Raw genomic sequence first — 21,893 nt, forward strand, 5'->3', positions numbered from 1 at the left:
GAGAAATTGAAGAGATATTCACCGGTGACAACCGGCCTGATGGCACATGCACCCATCACCATTTGATGCCATATTGCTCCTCATATAAACTTAAACCCCCAAATACCAACAGCACCAATGTGTAACTAAGTCAATGCACTTCTGGTGTTTGTGATGCATTTGAGGAGACCGTGCTTATTTCTCGATATTAGGGAATTAGCGATAATTTCTATTTAGGTTTGGAAATGATATTATAGTTATTTTAAGGTCCATGTCATTCCAGGACAGTAATGGAGTACTTACAGGTGAACAGATCTGATGTCTGATATTTCTTTCTAAATATTGTGTAAGGGAGAATTTATTTTCCTGTGGGTGGGTCGGCATCATCTGTGAATTGCTTATTTTGACTGCTGGGTGATGAGAACATGGGACATTATTATTTTTCTGTCTCCTTATTTATATATTCAAAGTTTTTCATAATATAAACTGATAACACAGGTCAGTCTTTGGACAGCTGCTGGGTGTGAAGTAGACCTTGGCCTTGTACCCAGCAGGGCTATGGAACTGGCCCTCCTTGGGTGGTCTTAGTTTTCTCATTTGTGAAATGGGTTTAGACATGGTTTGTGGCCACTAGAACCCTTCAGCCTTCTTCTAATTCAGAGGCTGGGATTTGGATCAGGCGTGGCTGTGATCAAGCACCAAGGGGCCCTTTCTCTGCCTCATTGTGACTGCAGAGCTTCCTGTCTTTGTGGGCTCTGTCCCTGGCATGTCGGGACCACCCAGCAGCTCTGGTGAAGGCAGCTGCCACATCCCTGATGTGCTGGAGGCAGAGACAGGGAGTCTAAGTTTGCGTGGGCACTAAGAACGCAGTCATCCAGGGCCTCCATAGAGGTTTGGGTAGGAAGGCTCCACCACTGTGAACAAGGGAGGGAGAAGGTCCCAGTGAGCAGGAGGGTCTGGGGGAGCTGAGTGTTCATGGATGCCTGACCCTGCCTGTAGCCCTCTGTCCACATTCACACAGCCCTGAACCAGCCTGGCCCAGCTCCAACTCTCGTCATGAATTTGACATGGCCTCCTTCACTCCTTGAGCCTGACCCTGAGCCTACAGCCATCTGATCATACACCCGTAACACCTTTGTTCTTTAATCTCACTTTATGTTCCATAAACTAGTTCCATGACATACTAGTATCTTGCAGAATATTATGGGGCTTTTAGAGGTGCCAGATGAATAAATGTGACTTTACATAAGCTAAGCTTTACCATAGGAAATTATTTCCCTGGTAGAGAACTTTTCATTGCTTTTACTTGGCTAACGTGCATTGTCAAGTTAGCCAGACCTGTATGTTTCATTCTCCAAGCCTTCTCAGGACATCCCGGTGGCAGCACAAGTATGGACTCCTTTCCTGCTAAACAGTCTTGTGTGGAATGGGGATTTTCAACTGTGTTCCTGCTGAGACCATGACATTGACTCATAGGTGCTCTTTACCCTTACTTCTGCCTCTAGCCCACATCTGGGCTCCCCAGAGACCCCTTCACTTCTCCTTATTTCCCTCTCAGGACTGTCCTGCATCCTGGTGCTGGGCCGTGGTATTTCCCAGTTTGGCAAGAGCTACATCCCACCAGATGCTTGCAGGGCAATGTGAAGCTCTGGATCATGGATTCCCCTGACACAGAGAGCTCACCGGAGTCACTGGCTTGTTGCACAGGGTCAGGGATGCCATGGCAGGGACCTGGCATCTGACCAAGAGCGGACCTATCCCCTGTCTCAGACCAGCAACTCTTCAGCCCAGAGACCGGAGCAGACACAGAAGGCATGCGAGCAGTGCTGTGTGATGCGTGGTTAGGTCTCTATTGAAAGGCGGAATCTAGGAGAGTGTGACACCCCCCTGGTCCCAGCCAGGCCAGGCTGGTGGCTCAGGGGTACAGTGGAGAGCCGAGAAAGGGGTGTCTGGGTGAGGAAGGCCCCACCTGCAGAGATGCCCAGGCAACTGAGAACCCCTTCAACCATTGGCAACTTTCCCACTGGGTTCAGGATTCTTTCCACCCCAAATTGAGAATCCAGGGAAGGCTAGGAATTATATGTGAGAAAAGAAAAAATGAGATAAAACAAGATTTCTGATTGACAATGAGAATATTTATTGAGGGTTTATTGAGTGCAGGGAGAAGGGCTTGATGCCTTGGGGTGGGAGGAGAGACCCCTCCCCTGGGATCCTGCAACTCTAGGCTCCCATGGGTGGGGTGAGGGTTGGGAACCTATGAACATTCTGTAGGGGCCACTGTCTTCTCCACGGTGCTCCCTTCATGTGTGACCTGGCAACTGTAGCTTCTGTGGGACTTCCACTGCTCAGATGTCAGGCTCAGGTAGCTGCTGGCCGCGTACTTGTTGTTGCTCTGTTTGGAGGGTGTGGTGGTCTCCACTCCTGTCTTGACAGGGCTGCCATCTGCCTTCCAGGCCACTGTCACAGCTCCCGGGTAGAAGTCACTTATGAGACACACTAGTGTGGCCTTGTTGGCTTGAAGCTCCTCAGAGGAGGGCGGGAACAGAGTGACCGAGGGGGCAGCCTTGGGCTGACCTGCGGGGTGGATGAGGGGTAGGGGGTCAGAGTCCTGGTCTCCACCTGGGGAGCCCCTGACCTCAGTATATGATGAGGTGTTGGGGTGCCCTTGTTCAGGGACTCTGCGTCCGAGGGTCTATGCCATGCAGAGGGGTCAGGGTGTTTTCCACCATGTCCTGATCTGCACCGGGAGCTGTTTCACTTTAGACACCTGCTTACCTGTCCTGAGATCTCTCGGGGCCTTGGCCCCCCACACCGACATCTGACCCTCAGCGCCCTGACCCTGTCCCCTCCTGCCATCCTGACAGATAAAGAGGCTCTGTGTCTCTCCTGCACAGCCAACTCTGGGGTTACTTTTCTGGCCTGGCTCCTCAGCTCTGTGGGATGCTGGGGCCTTTTGGTCCCTCAGGCTATTCCAGACAAATGTGTGTTCTGGAGCCTGTGTATGGGGCAAGGGCCTGGGGGGACCAGAGAGCCTGTCTGCTGTCATGGGCTCTCTCTTATTCCATGGAGTCTTTTCTGGCATCCACCCCACGTCCTGGCTATCTTGGTCATAGCAGTGGGGCTTTCCCGCTGTGGACTCTGCCCCTCTGATCCCCCTGGGCACAGGGGATATGTTCTGAAGAGACCCAGGAGCCCGCCCTTCCATCACATCCACTCCTTTGGTGATCCTTTCCCTGGCTTTCTGGTGTCCAGAGTCTGCTTCTCCCTTCTCCCTCCTGATGGGGTTTCCTGAGTCTCAGGCTGGCTCAGGGCTCAGTCCCTGGCAGCCCCCAGACATCCAGGGCAGCCCCTCTACCTCCTACCTCATTCTGGGTCTGGATTCTGGTTCTGGGTCCCAGCTCTGTGATTCCTGAGCATCAGCCCCGAGGGCACTGGGTCATTCTAAAGTCTCCCAGGAGGTGCCTCCCTCAGACCCCTTGTTCCCGATTCCCCAGCAGATGGAACCCAAGTAACCCAAGGGCAAAGCTGTTCTGACAAGAACCCAGACTGAGGAGGCCAGAACAGAACAAGGCTTAGAGACCCAGCCTGCGCCTGTCAGACAGAGAGACAGACAGACAGACAGAAAGACAGACAGACAGACAGATGAGGCTCAGTAGGTCATTCTATCCAGTCCCCTGCCCCTGTGGTCAGAGGTGAAGTAGTTGTAGTGACCTGCTGAGGCAGGCAAGGGTCTGAACAGGGAGGGTAGAGGTCCTTGCTCAGGCCTGGGATCCAGGGAGAAAGCCTGACCACAAGTTGAGACAAGATACAGAAACAAACAAAAACAGCAGAAATTGTCCCAAGAGCGGGGAAGGAGAGGGGAGAAGAGACTCACCTAGGACGGTCAGCTTGGTCCCTCCGCCGAATGTTAGACACTGTGGCACAGGCTCATACAAAAACCCTCCCTAGGAAGCCCCTAACCCAGCCCCCACTGCAGCTGTGAAGGAGGAAGCTGGGGCCAGTGGCCCTGGTGGCATCTGCTCATGAGGGAGTCCACATGGCCCCCACACTCAACCCACAGAGAGAAGGGGACCGGTGACATCCTGTGACCCACAGCAGGATCCCTGAAAATCCAGGCTTCTGGAGGACACTGGGATCTTGAATTTGTTTTTTGCACCAACCATCACTCAGGCCCAGGATTGAATTTATTGGGGAGCATTAGTATCACTAAGGAGTGAATTTCCACAGATGGGATAGGTGGTCTCTTCTCTGCAAAGTTGAACCAACCCATGGTTCAACTTTTGGTAACACCATGGGGTGGTGCAGAGGGTGCCCCTCTCCTCCTATGGAGAGGCTGATTGCCCTAGAGTGTAGTATTCTGGGAACCTTCGTGGGTTTCAGCCCCACCTTCTGGAGTAGTTCTAGTTGGATAGGCCTGGTCAGTGAGGCCTGGCTTGTCCCAATATGAAATGCCAGTCACATCTGTTAGGGTAACCTTGGAAGCATCCCTGCACCCCTGAATCTGGCCTCATGTTGGGTGGGACAGCTGGGCTGGCGGCTGCTGTCTTTTTCAAATGGGGTACATGAGGGAGCCTCCAGAATGTGGTCTCCAAATACCACCTCTCACTAAGGGAAGGGAGATCAGTGGGGGATCCCAGGCCTGGGGCAGGAAAGACACATAAGACAAATAAGAAAGGAACATGATAAGACAGAACCTCTTATCCTCTGAGTAATCAGGAGCCATTTAATCCCCTGGGGCCATGTGAGGAAGTCTGAAGCCACTTGGGGAGACTCCCCCTGGGAAAATATTCATCATTGGTGGCCACCTGTCATCATCAATTAAATATAATGATAGTGGCTTCAAAAACATTAGATGGCTTGAATCCTAGAGTTCACCATGAGAGAAGACGTGAATTATTCACCCTGGAAGGATGGCTGGGCCCTGGATCATCTGTGTGCAAAGTGGCTCCTTCCTAGAGCATGAAGCACACTCCTGGGTGAACAGAGCCCAGCTGCAGACCTCTGACATCACAGACACTCTGCAGCACTCATGAGAAGGAGGTGAACTGAAGCCTCAACCCTCTGCCTTCCTTCCCTTCTGAGGGATGTAGCTATTGACCATCCTATGCAGCTAACATTACTACAAGAGTGGCAATCTGATATGGGTGACTTGGCTGGTAGCAGCTCCCTGTCCTTGGAAGCTATTTTGCAATGTCTAATCTGAATCCAGTTAAGTCCCTCCATGCTAGAACCATTTTGCAGGGGAAAAAAAAAAAAAAAAAAAGGAAGTAGATGATAGCCCTGGGTTCTTGTTTTGGGAGGCGTGGCTGTATTCCAACCGTGGGAAGGTCCCCAGACAGCTCTCAACTCCTGCAGCTCCTGCCTTGCCAGGAAGCACTAGAGCAATTTCAGAGATATTTACCAGTGACAACCAGCCTGACAGCATATGCGCCCATCACCATTTGATGCCATATTGAATTCTGAAATAAACAACCAAAAACCCCAAAATAACAACAGCACCAACAGTTAACTAAGTCAATACGCTTCTGGCATTTGTGAGGGATTTGAGGAGCCCGTGATTATTTCTTGATATTAGGGAATTAGTGATAATTTCTATTTAGGTTTGGTAATAATATTTCAGTTATTTTTAAGCCCATATCTTTCCAGCATAGAAATGGGAAATTTACAGCTGAAAAGATGTGATGTCTGGTATTGTATAATGGAGGGGTTATTCTGCTGTGGGTGGGTCAGTAATGTCTGTGAATTGCTCATTTGGGGGGCTGGGTGATGGGAACTTGGGGGCATTATTATTTCTCTGTCTCCTTATGTATGTGTTCAAAGTTTTCCATAACGGAAACTTATAACACAGTGAAAGGAGGTTAGGCAGCTGCTGGGGATGGCCTTGTACCCAGCAGGACTATGGATCTGGCCCTTGGTCATCTCAGTTTTCCCCTCCATGAAATGGGCTCAGACAGGTGCTGTGGCAACTAGAACCCTCAAGCCTCCTTCTAATGAGAGGCTGGGATTTGGATCATGTGTGGCTGTGATCAAGCTCTAAGGGGCTCTTTCTTTGCCTCATTGTGACTGCAGAGCTTCCTGTCTTTGCAGGCTCTGTCCCTGGCCTGTCGGGATCACCCAGCAGCTCTGGTGAAGGCAGCTGCCACGTCCCTGATGTGCTGGAGGCAGAGACGGGGGTCTGAGAGTACCCAGGCACTGAGGACTCGCCAAGACAGCTGGGGTCTCTTCAACCAGGAGGCTGACATCATCTGCTGTCAGAGACACTGGGATGAGTGTCTCTGAGATGAGGCAGCAGGTGTCCATGGGATGGGGTGGGGAGGCTGCGCCACCATGAGCTACGGAGGGAGAGGGTGCTCTGCGGGCAGGAGGGTTTGTGGGATCTGACTCCCAGTGGAGGCCAGGCCTTGCCTGGAGCCATCAGCCCACATTCACTCAACTTATCCAGTCTGACCCAGCCCTGAAGCTCATCCTGAATTCAACTCTGATTAGCCTCCCCCAGGCAATCAATAGATGCAGAGTTTCAGCTTGAATTGGTGGCTTTTCTCATTTTCTCAATTTCCCCACATCCTCCTGCTCCTGCAGGCTGACCATCATCAAGCTCCATCCACAAACCAATCAGAAGCTAACTCTACCTGGGCCTGACTTAGTGGTCCACACCCTTCATGATTGACATCCAGCCCCACACTAGTGTTAACCTTGAGCCTGATCCCCAACCCACAGCCATGTGATCATATACCCATAACATCTTGTGCATCAACCTCACCCCATATTCCCCAAACTAGTTCCAGGAAACGCTGGTATCTTTCAGAGTGTTTTGGGTCTTCTAAAGGTGGAGAAGGAGATAAACATGCTTTTGGATATGCTGTGGCTCATAAACTGGTTCCATAGTGCAGGACTTGTCAGTATGTTTACTTAGCCAATGTGCATTGTGTAAGTCTTAGAAAGACACTTGCGTGTTTCCTTTCCCAATGTTTTTACGAGTTCCCAATGGCAGCACAGTTATTTATCCCTCACCCAGTAAACACTCTCCTGACTGGTTCCTCATATGCAATGGAGAATTTCATCTTCTGTTCCTGCTGAGACTGTGGCCTTGAGTCAAGGGTGTCCTTTTTCCATTATTGCTGCCTCTAGCCCACATCTGGTCTCTGGGGACCCCCTTCATTTCTCCTGAATCTCCCCACAGAGCCCCAGCAAACCTCTCACTGGGCCCCTTTCCCTTCCCAGGTGGGAAAGGACTGCAGGACAATTTTCTGCTCTGGATTGAGGTTCCCACTGGCACAGGGAGCTCACCTGGTTCCCTGGCAGGTTGGGTGGGGTATGGGATGACGGGAACATGGGATCTCACCTGGAACTGCCCCCTGTCCCTGAGCAGTGACACTTCAGCTCAGACATATGACCAGACACAGATGGCACATTAGAAACGCTGGGTTTTACATGATCAGGTATTTATTGAGAAGTAAAATTGAGGAGGGTGTGGGACTGGTCTGAACTGATGCCAGACTGGTGGCTCAGGGGTACAGTGGAGAGTTGGGGAAGGGGTGACTGGGCAAGGAAGGACCCTCTGTGGAGATGACTCAGGGAGACTGTGAGCCTTCTCCCTTGGGTGATTTTCACACTGGGTGCAGAATTCCCTGTACCCCACACTGAGAACCCCGGGGAAGCTAGGAATTTATGTGAGAAGAGAAAAAATGAGATGAAACAATTTTTCTGGTTGTCAATGAGGATATTTATTGGGGTTTCATGAGTGCAGGGAGAAGGGCTGGATGACTTGGGATGGGGAGAGAGACCCCTCCCCTGGGATCCTGCAGCTCCAGGCTCCCGTGGGTGGAGTGAGGGTTGGGAACCTATGAGCATTCTGCAGGGGCCACTGTCTTCTCCACGGTGCTCCCTTCGTGCGTGACCTGGCAGCTGTAGCTTCTGTGGGACTTCCACTGCTCAGGAGTCAGGCTCAGGTAGCTGCTGGCCACGTACTTGTTGTTGCTCTGTTTGGAGGGTTTGGTGGTCTCCACTCCCGCCTTGACGGGGTTGCCATCTGCCTTCCAGGCCACTGTCACGGCTTCCAGGTAGAAGTCACTGATCAGACACACTAGTGTGGCCTTGTTGGCTTGGAGCTCCTCAGAGGAGGGTGGGAACAGAGTGACTGTGGCGTTGGCCTTGGGCTGACCTGTGTGAACAGGGAAGGGGGTGAGAGAGGGCAGACAGAACACCGGGGTGTTGTGGAGCCCCTCTCTCTGTCTAAAGTCTCTGGGAGGGTTCACAGTGTGGCCTTCCGGTCCACCTGGGGTTCTCTCCTCTCCTTTCCCCATCCTTTCCACTCATGCCCTGTGGAGAGCAGACAGCTCTGTGCCTTCCTAGGAGCCCTCCCAAGTCACCTTTCCCAGGTGTCCTGGCCCAGCCCCTCTCCTCTACAGCCTCAATTTCCCCATATACCCAGGGCAGGCTGTGTTCCTTCTCTGATCTCTGGAGTCTGAGTTTAGAATCTGGCCTTGACCCCTGGATCCCTCATTTCCATCCCTAGACACCCCCTCCACTGCCCACTTTATTCTTCCAGGACCTAGAACCTCCTCCGTGAACTGTGGGTCCCCTGCTTAGCCCGTAGGACTGTCTTAGCAGGCAGTGTGTGGGGAGGCCCAAGCCTGCTTTGAACTGGAGCTTCCTATCCCTCACAGGCACCGGGCTCTGCCCCAGCGCAGCCCACTCGGCTCTCCTGGCAAGGAGTGGGCTCCACCTAGACAAGCCTCAGGGCTCCTCTGAGGCTCTGAGATGTCTCCTCTCTCCACAAGCCCGACCACAGAACCCTTCACCTCAGCTGTTCCTGGGGCTGCTCCCATAGACTATGAGACTCAGCAGCCCCCAGGCCCACCCCAGCAGCCTCTGATGACCCCAAACTTCACTTGGTAGCCATGGAATTCCCTGCACCCCTCCTTTGCTCCCCTGTGGCCATCTCCTGAGTCTAACATGCCCTTTGAGGAAGGCAGGAGGCCGATCTGTGAACAGAGAGACACCGGGCCCCAGAGGTGATGGGGCTCCAGGGACAGACACATCTCTGCCCTAAGAGACTGTCTCCTTTCTGGTGACTGTCCTGGGAGGGTTGGATTCTGGCACCTCACCCAGTCTCACCCGTCCCTCTGTGTCCCCATGTCCTCATGACCCAGCACAGGCCACAGCTGCAGCCTAGACCCAGAGCCCTCTCTGTGCCCTCCATTGGTCTCCCCTTGGGGTGACCTCTGTGTCACCAGGCCCCTGTGTGGCCCTCCCAGGCTGGATTGGCATCCAGTTCTCAGCCTAGACCCTCAGCTGTTCTTGGGGCTGCTCCCCTAGACTATGAGACTCAGCAGCCCCCAGGCCCACCCCAGCAGCCTCTGGCCTTGACCCCAGGGGTCACTGGGCAATGTCCCTAAGGTCACTGCAGGGCCCCCCATCAGAACCAGCCTCTGTCCCTCACTCAGACATCCGCCCTGGGAGAGAGGAGGAGCCCTGACCCTGCTCAATCCCAGCTCAGGCCCTGGGACCAGGCCACATCCAGCTGTTGGAACCTGAAGGTGGCTGCTCCCACTGTGGGGGCCCTTCCTGCCGGTTACCCCGAGACTAATGCACCTCCTCCAGGCCCCATGGAGAAAGGTAAGGGTCAGTGCTTAAGGCGGGAGGACAGAGGGGAGGAAGCCCCAGAGAGAGAAAACAGATTTTCCAGGGACAGCAGAGGGTGAGACAGGCTGGGAAAGGTTGAGAACCACTTACCTAGGACGGTGACCTTGGTCCCAGTTCCGAAGACGTAACACAGTGACTCAGGCTCAGACCAAAACCCCCCGGGCCAGCACCTGGGGTCTGCTCCCTCGGGGCTGCGCTAGAACAGGAGCCTGCTGGGCATGATGGGCACAGGGTTGCAGTAGGTGGGGCTGGGACCTAGGCATGAGGCAGGGGGGTGGCCAGTCCCCCAGAGGTGTCCCCGTGCCTGTCTCCTGTCCAAGGCAAGTGCCACACACAGCCTTGGAGTCACCCCAGTGTGTGTCTTTCCTCTCTGAGGCTGTCTGTGCTGATAACAACGCTGGGACCAATAGGTCCCAGCAACTCCCTGAGTGACACATCCCCTCCTGTGCAGTGTGGCAGAGGAGTGCTGAGTTGGCTTGGACCTGTCCAACCTCGTCTGTCCTCATTTAAAGGGCCTCTGAGTCCCCCACACAAGTGTCTCCAGTCAAGCCAGGCTGGCTTTCTCCCTGGATTGAGAGCACTGGGTCATTCCTGACTCAAGTGGAGATTGCTCTGCTTTCTACCCATGGAGATGCAGTTCAGTCCCACTTTCTGCACGAAGCTTTTTCTGATCTCTCAGATCATTCTTTCTGTCTACCCGTTTATCCAGCTGTTCATCTGTTCATCTGTTTGTCCATCAATCTATCATCCATCTATCCATCCGTCCATCCATGCATCTGTCCACTCATTCATCCGACAACAGCTCCCAAGCACCCATCTGTGTCAGGTACTGTTTTTATGCTGGGACATGGCAGGATCCCCTGGCTGTCAGCCTCATCTCTCCCTCAAATCTCTCTGGTTAAGGCCAACAGTGCTTTGTCCCAGTTCAGTCTGCAGTTCTTCCCTGTCCCCTTATGTCTCTGCAAGAAGCTTTTCTTTCTAGTCACTCTCCCCTACTTGGTGTCTGAGACTGCCCCCCTCCTCCTCAGCTTTCCTTTCTACCAGGCCCATGCCCAACTGCTGACTCCCAGATCCCCACCCTGAGTTCTGCTCTCTGTATTCTCCTAATTTTCTCTGCATCTGACCCTCATTGTGCACACTCACAGCTGTCCAGGGGTCTTAGATCCCTATTTCCAGCCCTTACCTCTCTTCTTGGCTCCAGATTCACATATATTCTGCCTCCTCAATCTATGTCTGCTTGGATGCCCTGTAGACACCTCCAACTCAACAGATCACAACTAAACTTATTTCTGTATAACTTGCTTCTCCACAGAGTCCTCACTTCAGCAAGTTACTCTTCAAGCCAGAGGCCTGGGGACATCACAGCATGCCTTCCCCTCATTGTATTGCCCTCTGTCCTAGACATCCTAGCATGACACAAGATACTATTAACATCCTACAGAGAAAAAGAAAAACACCCAGGTCACACTCTAAGAGTTTATGATGGCAACAATCCTCAGGTTTTCCCAAATCTGATTTTATTCCCCAAGGCAATTTATTTACATTGGAAGATACCCATTGTGATGGGGTCAGCAACTTTCATCTTAGCAGCAGGTTGTATTTAATACATTTGTATTTAAGACATGTGCAGATTTTTGAAACAGAATTTAATATAATAATATAAATTCAACACTTGTTTCTCATATAAAGAAAGCAAACAGTTAGCCTTTTATTAAGTTACTAAAGAAAATTTTCTTAACTCAGTGAAGAATATCTCCCCAAATTTACAGCAACCTTCATATTTAAAGGCAAAACATTTAAAGAGTCAGAAACAAGGCAAGGTTGTCTAGTCTCACTTTTATTATTCAGCATATTGTATAGATTCCAGCCAATGAAATGACATAAAAGGGGGAGAGAAGGAGGTATAAATATTACAGAAAAAGAGAGAAAATTGTTCTTGGCAAACGGTGTGATAGTTGACTAAACACATAAACACACACACACACACGGAGGATCAGCTGAAGAACTGCTGGAATTAATACAAGAGTTAAAGTGTCTGGATACAAGAGCAACATACAAAAGTTAATAGGGTTTCTTGCTATAGAAACAGTAATCATTTATGATATGAAATTGTGACAAAATTTATAACTTCAATAAAATTATATTTACAAAGCCTTTATGAATAAAAAACATAAAGTGTGCAAGATTTGCATGAATAAAATATTAAACCACTTCTCTGAGTGAATGGAGAGTACATCACATCTCTGGACAAAAACACTGAGCATTATAAAAATAGCAGTTCTCAAATTAATCCTATATTCTGTGATATTACAAACATAACACCAGAAGAATGATTTTTGAAAATTAGGGAACCGATTCTGCAGTCCAACTCTAAGAATGACGGATAATAGACATGACTATTTTGAGAAAAAGCAACAATGACGGGTTCTTTCCCTACCAGATACCGAACATACTATAAAGCTAAAATAATCAAAACAGGGTGGGCACAGGAATAGCTCAATAAACCAAGAGAACCACAGAAAGAATGTAATAAATCAGTAATGTAGTAGTTGAGAAAAGTTGCATTTATATTCAACAAATGTGTGATGATTGGCTTTCCTATTTGGAAAATAAGGTCTTATTCCTACATCCACAAAAATAAACTCCAGGGGAAGTAAAGAAAAAAAAAAACAATAAAACACCAATACACTGACAGTACCAGAATAAAACAGAAAAATGACTTTATAATATTGAAATAAAGACAACTTCCTACACATGGCTGAGGTCACAGAAACCATAAAGAAAAGGTTAAACCAGTTCGACACAGAAAAATTTACCACAGTTTTATGGTGGGAGACCCCATAAACAAAAGACCCGTAAAACAGACCAGGGAAAAATATTTACAATACATATACTAAATGAGTGGTTAAAATCCCAAATGTATCCCAATATGCTATTGATATATAAAAAGATGAAAGCAACTGAATTGAAAAGCTGGCAACATGATGACCAGTTAATTCACAGATGAAATAAAACCAATAAATAAAAATATAAAAAATAATTTCACCAGTAATAAAATACACAATAAAACAATAAACATTCAATTTTTTGCTCATCAGATGGGCAGAATATAAAAAGATCAACAATTTTGCATTATTGGCAAGAATGTAGGAGCGAAGGCACTACCATTCACTGGAGTGAGTGGACACAGACTTTTGGAAACACTACCTATAACATTTCAAAAGTACATTCTCTCTGATCCAGCAATTCCACTTTTAGGCATCTATCCTGGGGAGATATATAAGTGTACTTTGTACACACACACACACGAATTTCCACTGCAGCATCATTTGTCATTTAGATTTTTTAGTGGAAATAAATTCTGGCTCATCTAAACTATATGGACTGATAGAGAAAGTGTCAATAATAGATTATTTTAAAAGTTGGTAATATGCAGAATATGGCTCTATTTTTGCAAAATAAAATCCCAACACCAACTGTGTGTGTGTGTGTGTGTGTGTGTGTGTGTTTTCAGGGACACACACACATACACAGGAAAAGTTCTAGAAGTATATTGACCAACCTGACAGTGGCTATCTCTGGGAAGAGGTGGGAGATGGTAAGAAGAAGCACTTGCTTTTACTTTATATACTTCTCTGCTTAATCTTTTTTTTTTTTTGCAAGAAAAAAGAGTAATGTACAAAGGTCATTACATTTTGCAAGGTACTCATTACAAAAAGAGTAATGTACATGAGTACATTACTCTTGTATTAAAAATTATATTAGAAGAAATGTCTCTTTTTGTGAACAACTTCACAAAACCAGAAAATTATAAAGCCATAATTAAAATTAGGTGAAATCCCACCAGCCAGCCAGACACACCATTGACATTTTTCTATATTTTGCATATATACTTAAAAAACATACATACATATATACTTATGTACTTGAAAATGCATATATACTTTAAAAACACAGTTGGGTCAGGTGCAGTGGCTGACGCCTGTAATTCCAGCACATGGGAAACTGAGGCAGAAGGATTGCTTGAGCTTAGGAATTTGAGACAGGCCTGAGAAATATAGTGAGGCTCTGTCTCTAAAATAATAATAATCCTAATCAAAATGAGCCAGGCGCAGTGGCCTGCAACTGTAGTCCTAGCTACTCAGGAGGCTGAGGCTGGAGGATCTTTTGAGCCCTGGAGGTTGAGGCTGCAGTGAGCTGTGGCCACGCCACTGTACTCCAGCCTGAGCAACAGAGCAAGACTGTTTCAAAACAACAACAACAACAACCCCCCAAATACAATTGTGTTTTTTCACACCCTTTCTGGTAGATATTTGGATTATTTCCAGTTTTCTCCCATTATTAATAATGCTGAGCTAACCACCCTTGTTATAAAGATTTGGTTACAGCTTTTGATTATTCCCCCCACCCACTCTTAGGATAAATTCCTAGAAGTGGAATTGCCCAATTTAGATAAACACACTTTGTTTTTTGACTCGCCGCCTATTGCTAAAATGGTTATACATTTTCAATGCCCATAGACAGTCCCCGAGTGTGTCTGCTCCCCTCTGCTCAGCCCTCACTTCAACTTCATGCTCCCATTTCATAGGAAACTGGGCCCCTGGGTGCTCTGAATCTGAGCGTCCTCCCCATCCCCAGGGCATGGCTTCCTCCAGGATCCCCACCTACCCTGGACCTGGCCGTCACCCCCTCTCCTCCCTCCTCTAATCGGGCATCACATCAGCCTCCAATCTGGTGCTGATTTTTCCAAAAACACAAATCTGACTCTGATAATCAATCTACCTAAATCCATCCAAGGACTCGTCCTGGAACTGGGGATGGGGCACGGACCCTATGGTCTTCCTGCCTCCCCTTCCCAATCACCCAGGAGCTCCCAGCCTCATCCTGTGCTCTCCTCTCCTCTGACGCTGCTCTGTCTTTTGGGGGCACGCATCACCAGCCAGTGCCCCTCGATCTGTGAGACCAGCCTGGGCATCATCCCACAGAGGGAGACCCCCTCTCCCTTTATGGCTCCAAACATGGGCTGTGGGCCTGTTCCAATGACTGGATAGCTCCCCTTGGTTCAGCCCACCCTCCCTGTGTCCCTGAGCCTGGCCCCAGTAAGCATTTATGTGCAAGATGGTGCACAGACGGCCTTGGGGGAGACCAAGCCAAGCCCTTGCTGCCTTCTCCAGGGAGTGGCCCCTGCCCTCACTGGGCAGGAGGCACATGGGCGGAGAGGAGGAGGGGGAGGAACAGGCCTGGGCACCCTGTGGGGACAGTGGCCACCACCCCCTGTGGATGTCCTGTCCCTGCCTCTGTTCCTGCCCTACCCAGAGAACTAGGACTAGGTGATTGAGGCACTAATCCTGGTGCAAAATTTAAGTGGGGCCACAAAACCCGGAAATCAAGAAAAATAATATCTTAATATGCTATTAAAAACAATAATTAATTCAAACAAATCTGTGATGGACCAAATATCAACCCATTAGTTAAAGCCAGTGTCAGCTCAGGCCCCTCTTAGGGGTTAACCTTCCTCCTCACTCCTCTGGCTTGTCTCCCCTTGGTCACCCTTTCCCAGCTCTGCCACAGGACCCTCACATCCCCTGGAATCTCTTGCCCCTTACCTGCCCCACAGGCTCCGCAGGCTGGATCGGCTGCTTCCAACTGAGGTTCCAGGGTCTGGGTCCCTGCTCTGCGGTGCAGCCATTGGGCACAGCAGGCCATGGGCAACCATGGCCAGACCCAGCAGCAGCAGGGGCCAGCGCTGCCTGGGACCAGGGCCCAGCTCCTCAGGGGTCTCACAACCCACTTGGCCTGTCTTGGGTCTCATTGGCCCTCAGGGTCAGCGGCACCTCTGGCCCGACTTGCAGCGTGGGCTCCTTGGAGGACGGTGCCCTGGTCCCTCTCACCAGCAGGGCTGTTACAGTGCACCCCAGTCCACTGGCTCTGTCCTCTCCCTGGACTGGCTCTGGTCCCTGTCCCTAGCCCAGGCCCTTCCAGGGTCCATGGCTGTCACCCCTGGGGATCTCTCCCAGAGGGGCATCTACCAACTGCCCTGATGCAGCCACAATCCAAGGCTCAACTGCCTTCCACCACAGCTGCCTGCCCGGCCCCACCCCTGGGGCCCTGGGTGGTGCACACCTGACCCACTTCCCTTCCCCATTTCCCAAAGGGCAGCCTGGGTCTGTGGAGCATCTCCCTATGGCCTAGAGAGCTGCCTAGCAGGAGTTCCCAAGGGCTTGAGCTCAGGGGGCTGGGACTGGGGCTGGAGCTGTGGCTTCTTTTCTGATCAGTCCTCCAGGTTGGGTGCCTGTACACTGCACTCCAGCCAGTTGGGACCAGCTCTTTCTTGGCTGGGTTGGTTAAGCCTCGCCAGCTACCCTGTGGCCCTTTCCTGAGTCAGGCAAGAGCCCTGCAGGGAGTGATTCTGTATCCTTCAGGCAAGGAAGAGTGGTGAAGTCATAAATGTGGAGTGTATCCAGACCTAGGTTACCTCTGGGCCTCAGTTTCCTTATCTGTAAAATGGGGAGAGAGTTCCTCTGCAGCATGAAGGTTATGAGGGTTAAAGAAACCATGTGTTTGCCAAGCACTCAGTGGGTATTGAATAAACTCTGGTTCTCTTTTTGTTCTTCTCTTACTTCGGGATTCAGAACAACTTGTGGGGTGTCCTTGAGGCAATTGTCCCTGTTTTACAGGTGAGAAAATTACCATCCAGAGAAGATGAATGCAGGGCCCAATGTCATTCCTTAAGTAGGGAGCAAGCTGTGCTAGGATCTAGGAAGGGGCTCGTCCCCTGTATTTCTATTCATCTGTCCACCTGCAATACTCATGCCTTGCTCCATTTGGCAGTGGTGGGGGAGGAGAGGGCTGGCAGGTGCTTTGAGTTGGGGTCCTTTTTGACTATGATATGGGAATATGATACATAATACAATAATAATAGCAATGCTCTTTAGCCCTGGTGCTTTATAAGCACTAATCCTGGGAGCTAAGATTATCTACTGTCCTCCACATTTGAAGATGACGAAATGCTGCTCAGGCCGATTCCCTACTTTTTTAATGTCACAGGGCCAAGAGGCAGTAGGACTGGAGTAGGAATCTGAGGCCTGGTCCTTGCATGACACTAGGGCGTGCTTTGCTGATGACGACATGGCTCTCTGGGTCTAGGTGCTAACACACTACTTGGTGCATGGGAAAACCCAGAGCTCAGCACAAAGGAGTGGCTCAATTAAACATGGACTAAATCTGGTTGAGTAAACTTCTTTTGCTTCATGTGGCCCCTTGTGTCATTTGCACTCCTTTACCCCCCATTCACCGCTCCCATCTTTTCTGCTGCCCCGAGAGCCTAGTATAAAAATGTTTGAGGAGATCTTCAGGACCCCATACTCTGGTGAGAAAGGCCCCTGCTCTGCCAGCTTACAGAACTGCAATGAGGGTCTACCCTTTTGCTTTCCAGTTACTTTTTCTGCCACAAAATCTTTAAAAATATCTGCTCAAGTTCAGATCTGCAGCCCTCTAGGACTCTCAATGTTTTGTTTTAGCAACTCTCAGAGGAGCCTCCTAGGACTTCCTAAAGTGAATTTCCTGGGAGGCCCCGTTGAGAATTGCTTGGTTCACATTTTGAGTCAGATACTCCTTAACTTCCCTGATACATTTGGTGACAATGAAGCCAGACATTTTTGTGGGCTATGGTAACAGACAAATAGCCTGAGACTTCATTTCATTGATAAAGTTGATGGTTGTTGGGAGACAGTGGTATACCATGGATCTCTGCGTTTCTGCATGTCTCTCGGGCAAAGGCACTGATTGCCTTTGTTGTGGATTATCTTTTCAAGGATGTTTGTAGAGTGAACAACCTCGGAAGGTACAGAGAAAGCCTCTCTTTGGAGCAAAAGACAGATATATGCTTACTGTCAAGTATAAAATATTTGGGATCCCTGAGCTCTGGCATGCAGATGTCACCTGGCCCTCTTTGCATCACCTTGTGGAACTGGTGCAAGACAATGCTGATACCTTGGCAACTGCTATTGCTGTGAAAGACACACTATTCGTTGTCTCTGACCCAGGAGTCTTGTATCTTCTGCCAGCATCCATGACACTGTGGCAGGCTTTTTAGTCTGCAAATAGGATGAAGTCTCAGACCCTTAACAGTTCTTGAAGGTGATGATAATGAGGAGGAGGAGGAAAAAAGAGATGAAGTTGAGGATGGTGATCATGACTTAATGGTTCAACTCATTGAATCAGTTTTCAAAGATCTCCAGGCTGGATCTTTATACACATTGCTTGGGCAACTTTTGAGGGCCAGGTGCTGGGGGCTGGATTATACAAATAATCACCACACATCCCTGTCCTTGGAAATACGCAAGGCACTGAGCAGTAACGGGGTGTAGGTGCCCTAACAGACATCATTCAGGACACAAGGGAGGGCACTGGGAAACCCCTGGTCCAGCACAGCTTCTCCTGCACTGGCGAGCTTGGCCTATTCCTGCCTCTGATCTTGGGCTCCTTGGATGTTGGGGGCTGGGGCAGGGTCTGCCCTGGGAGTCTAGGCTGAAGCTGCTCCCTCCCAGCCCCTCTGTGGGTATGACACTCACCCACTGCTCAGGACCCGGAAGCCGTGGTTCCTTTCAGGGACAGTCCCAGGTCTTGGGGATAAAAAGGGGCTGTCCCTAAATGTAGCATCCCCAGCTGCTGCCCCTACCCTCACCCTTGCACCTGCTGTGGCCTCTGGGTAGACATCGCCACCGCAGTAGACATCACCACCGCAGACCACATCCTCCCATGGTGGCTGCAGTCGGAAATCCGAGTCTGGCTGGGGACCCTGGAGGACTGGACTAGGCCTCCCCAGCAGGTGCAGCTGCAGCTCTGGCCACCCAGGCCTACCCCCTGCCCTCCTGGCCTGAGATGTGCAAGGGCTGGATCCAGGCCTGGGCAGAAGAGGCCAAGTCCAGCTGTCCTGCTTGGTGGACCCCCTGCTCAGGGTCTGTGGTGCCTCTGCAGAGCCCTCTGGGTCCCGCCCTGGCCCTTCTCTCCCAAAGCAAAAGGGGGTACCCCATCCAGTTGCTTCTGCCCTGCTCCATGTCTGAGGGGATCCCCCACCTTGCCCTCCTGCTGGTCAGTCCCCTGCCCAATCTCCATCCCCCAGGTCCCAGAAACTCCACCTGCAGGCACTGCAGACTCCTCTCTCCCAGGTCCAGGGGTCCCCAGCTCCCCACTCCCCACCATCCCTAAATTCAAGCTGGCTGGTCTTTCTTGTCTCATCTTGAGCTTCTCACTGTTGGGATCTGGGGGAGTCTGAGGCACAGGATGACAAAGTATTGGCTGGGGATGTGACAAAGGTTCTGGATCTCTGAGTCCCCAGAGGTAGAAGCTGGCTCTGCAGCTCCTGATCCCCCTCTGAGGAGTCCTCAGGAACCCCAAAGACCCCAGCTCCTCTGGTGAGCCTGGGTTGCAGCCTCCACCCCAGCTCTCCTCCAGGAAATGGGAGAGATCCCTGCTCCCTTTGTAGATGTCACAGACTGGACTTGCCAACCTGGCAGGGAGGTCTTCTAGCTCCTTTTACCAATGTGGAAACACAGTCTCAGAGAGGGAGAGTTTCTTGCCCGAGGCACACAGCGACTTGGTGTAAAGACTGTGTCTTGGGACTTACTAACAGCAGTCAAAGACCTGGAGGACCAGCCTTTTTGGACATGAGGTGGAGCCAGCCTGGAACTGGAGGGTGGAGTTTTGGGAGGTTTCTATTCTTTAACCTCTACCAGCTGCCTGGAGTGCAGCTATAAGGGGAGAGTCCAGTAGGGGGCAGAAAAGACCAGCAGTAGAGGAAGCCTGAGCAGGAACTGCTGGAGCTCTTCAGAAGAGGAAGGCCAAGACCCAGGGGAGGGCTCTGGTGGCCGGGCAGAAGGGGGTGCAGGGGCCTGACTCTGGTTTTGCATCCCCGTGGGCACTCACTCATCTGTGGGACTGTGGGTAGGACCAAGAGGGAAACCATTGAGGTGAGTGAGTCAGATCCTGAAATTTTGTTCATTGTGGGTTTGTTGGGCATTAATTTCAATTTTTGAAAGTATTGCATTAAGTATTATTTATCTGGGTCACTAGGTTTTCGGATGCTCCTTTAACTTTTGCATTCAAGGTGAGCGATTGCTGTCACTTGGAACTCCAGGAAACCAGTCTCTGGAGACATGCACATAGAGGCTATATATCTGACATACAATCGTAGAGCCCTGAGTCTCGGCTTGAGAATATCATACCTCTAGCAGTGAAAGGGCCAACTGTCACACTTAACACTGTGTCCCCAGTCACCTGGCTTGGCACCTGGCACGTAGTGGGTCCTCCATGAATATTTCTTGACCAAATGAATAAATGGACCAGGATTCAACACCAGGCCTATTTGACCAGAACCTCTTCCCTCTACACCCAGGGACCTCCAGCTTGGGAAGACCCTCAGGGTTGGACTGACTCACACCTCAGAGGACCACCAGCTCTTCCCTCTGCCACCTCCTAGGGAAGGGGCTGCAGAGCATCAACTCACTGTGACATCACCTACCCCTGATACAGGCCCCGAGGCCCGAAATCTAGGTGACACTTAGAACTTCCTCTGTCTAGGACTGTCTCCCCTGTCTGGTACAAGGAGTACTCCAGGCACATCAACCACTGGTGTCCGGAAAGGCGAATCTCTGTTTTTGTTGTCCCTGAAGTCATTTTTCACAACTGGAAACATCTTCTGTCTGGACCGAGCAATAAGACCCCTGAAGCCACTCTGACCCCCACTTAAGGGGTACCTAGGAGCCTTGAAGACCCCAGCTCTTCTGATGATCCTGGGTTGCAGCCTCCACCCCAGCTCTCCTCCAGGTAATAGGAGAGGTTCCTGCTCCCTCTGTAGATGTCATGGAATGGCCCACCTGGCAGGGGGTCTTTCCACTACTGATGAGGAAACAGAGGCTCAGAGAGTGAGTGAGTGAGTTCCAGGGCCCTTACCACAGCCCTGGAAAATGCCTGTCACTGCTTCCGGTGGGCAGACTAGGAAGATGAGGCCCAGGGAGTTTAGAAGCAAACCTAGTGGGAGTGAATGGGTCAGGGGAACTAGGATTCCAGACTCCCAGCCTGGATGTTGGAGTTGGCCAGGGAGGTGCAGCCAAGTGGGCTTGAAGGCCATATGCCCAACAGCCTAGGTCACTGTGGGCTGGTTTCCCACCTGTCATCTCTGAGGGTGATTGGGATCTCTACAAATATGAGACACAGGGACTGGCCTGTTTCTGTAGGGAAGGTTCTGCAGCTGGTGGGATGGAAGCTTCTGCCCAAGTCTCTGGGCCCGGGCTGCTCTGCAGAGGCTGGGCATGGAGCAGGGGGAGGAGCCAGGGTGAGCACAGGGAGGGCCTTGGGGCAGGGAGGAGACAGATGAGGAAGCAATGACGGTGCTGGGGAGTGGAGGGGAAGCCCCAGCAGAGGGAGGATGACCCTGGAGATGCTGCTGGGAAGCACTGGACCAGACTTCCATTCCTCTAACCTTTGCCCAGCCCAAGCAGCAGGGAGCCCTGGGAGGCCAGTTCCCTCCATCTGGACTGCCCCCCAACACCGCTTGGGGGACCCTCATGTGGTCATTTCCATCACAAGAGGAATGACCCCGTGGGACTGGGCCAGCTGAGCCCACATCTCTCATCTCTGCTCATGGATTTGTTTGTGTCTAGGGATTTAATAAACTCCTTTCTCTTCCATTATCACTTTTCAGCCTGCAATGAATGAATGTGCTGAGCACTGAGACCAATTGTGTCAATGTTAACTGCTGGTTCCAGATTATTCTTTCCCAGGTGGATGAGGGTGATAACAACAAAGAATGTCACTCATTGCTTCAGGCAATTCCTGAAAACCAGTTATCCATGTAAGTGGTCTGCTCAAGAGAGCACACAGTTCTCACCTATGTAAATTGCTCACTTATCCAATAAATATTTACTGATCGAGACTTGATTTAAGACCTTCCCTTCTCTGTGTCCACCAGGCTGTGCTATGATGTCACAGATGGGCCCCAATTCTAGTAGGTTCCTTCCTTGTAAGATCTACCCTTAACTGCTCACGTCCATATCCTGAAACCTTATAAACACTTTCCATTGCCCCGTGCCTTCTGAGACACTAAAATGATTCCACCCTAGGGCTCGTCTCCCTTGATACTAATAGACTTGGTGCTACTTTGATATCAGGGTTTCTGGGGTCTTTTGGGAGCTGGCATTTGACCATCAAAATGATCAGCTCAGTTTATTCTGGGATAAGCTGAGCCTAGAGGTGGGCAGTAACTTGAT

General features: G+C 50.4%; 2 protein-coding genes across 2 annotated transcripts in view; both read right to left on the minus strand.

The window, feature by feature from the left end:
• Positions 1-2,092: 2,092 nt before the first annotated feature.
• LOC100938552 (immunoglobulin lambda-1 light chain) overlaps positions 2,093-21,893 on the minus strand; it is a 69,697-nt gene continuing 49,896 nt past the window's right edge. The window contains 2 exon segments of the mRNA XM_063722761.1: positions 2,093-2,553; positions 3,854-3,892. Of these exon segments, the coding sequence (XP_063578831.1) occupies positions 2,234-2,553; positions 3,854-3,892 (359 nt within the window). The 3' untranslated portion in view covers positions 2,093-2,233.
• On the minus strand, positions 7,401-15,674 carry IGLL5 (immunoglobulin lambda like polypeptide 5). The gene is made up of 2 exons (XM_024239749.3): positions 15,231-15,674; positions 7,401-8,140 (listed from the first exon to the last, which is right to left on the minus strand). Exons 1-2 carry the CDS (start codon positions 15,328-15,330, stop codon positions 7,821-7,823), a joined length of 420 nt encoding a protein of 139 aa, XP_024095517.1. The 5' UTR covers positions 15,331-15,674; the 3' UTR covers positions 7,401-7,820.

This window comes from Pongo abelii, chromosome 23 (assembly GCF_028885655.2).
Source record: "Pongo abelii isolate AG06213 chromosome 23, NHGRI_mPonAbe1-v2.0_pri, whole genome shotgun sequence".
In the NCBI taxonomy this organism is placed as follows: Eukaryota; Metazoa; Chordata; class Mammalia; order Primates; family Hominidae; genus Pongo; species Pongo abelii.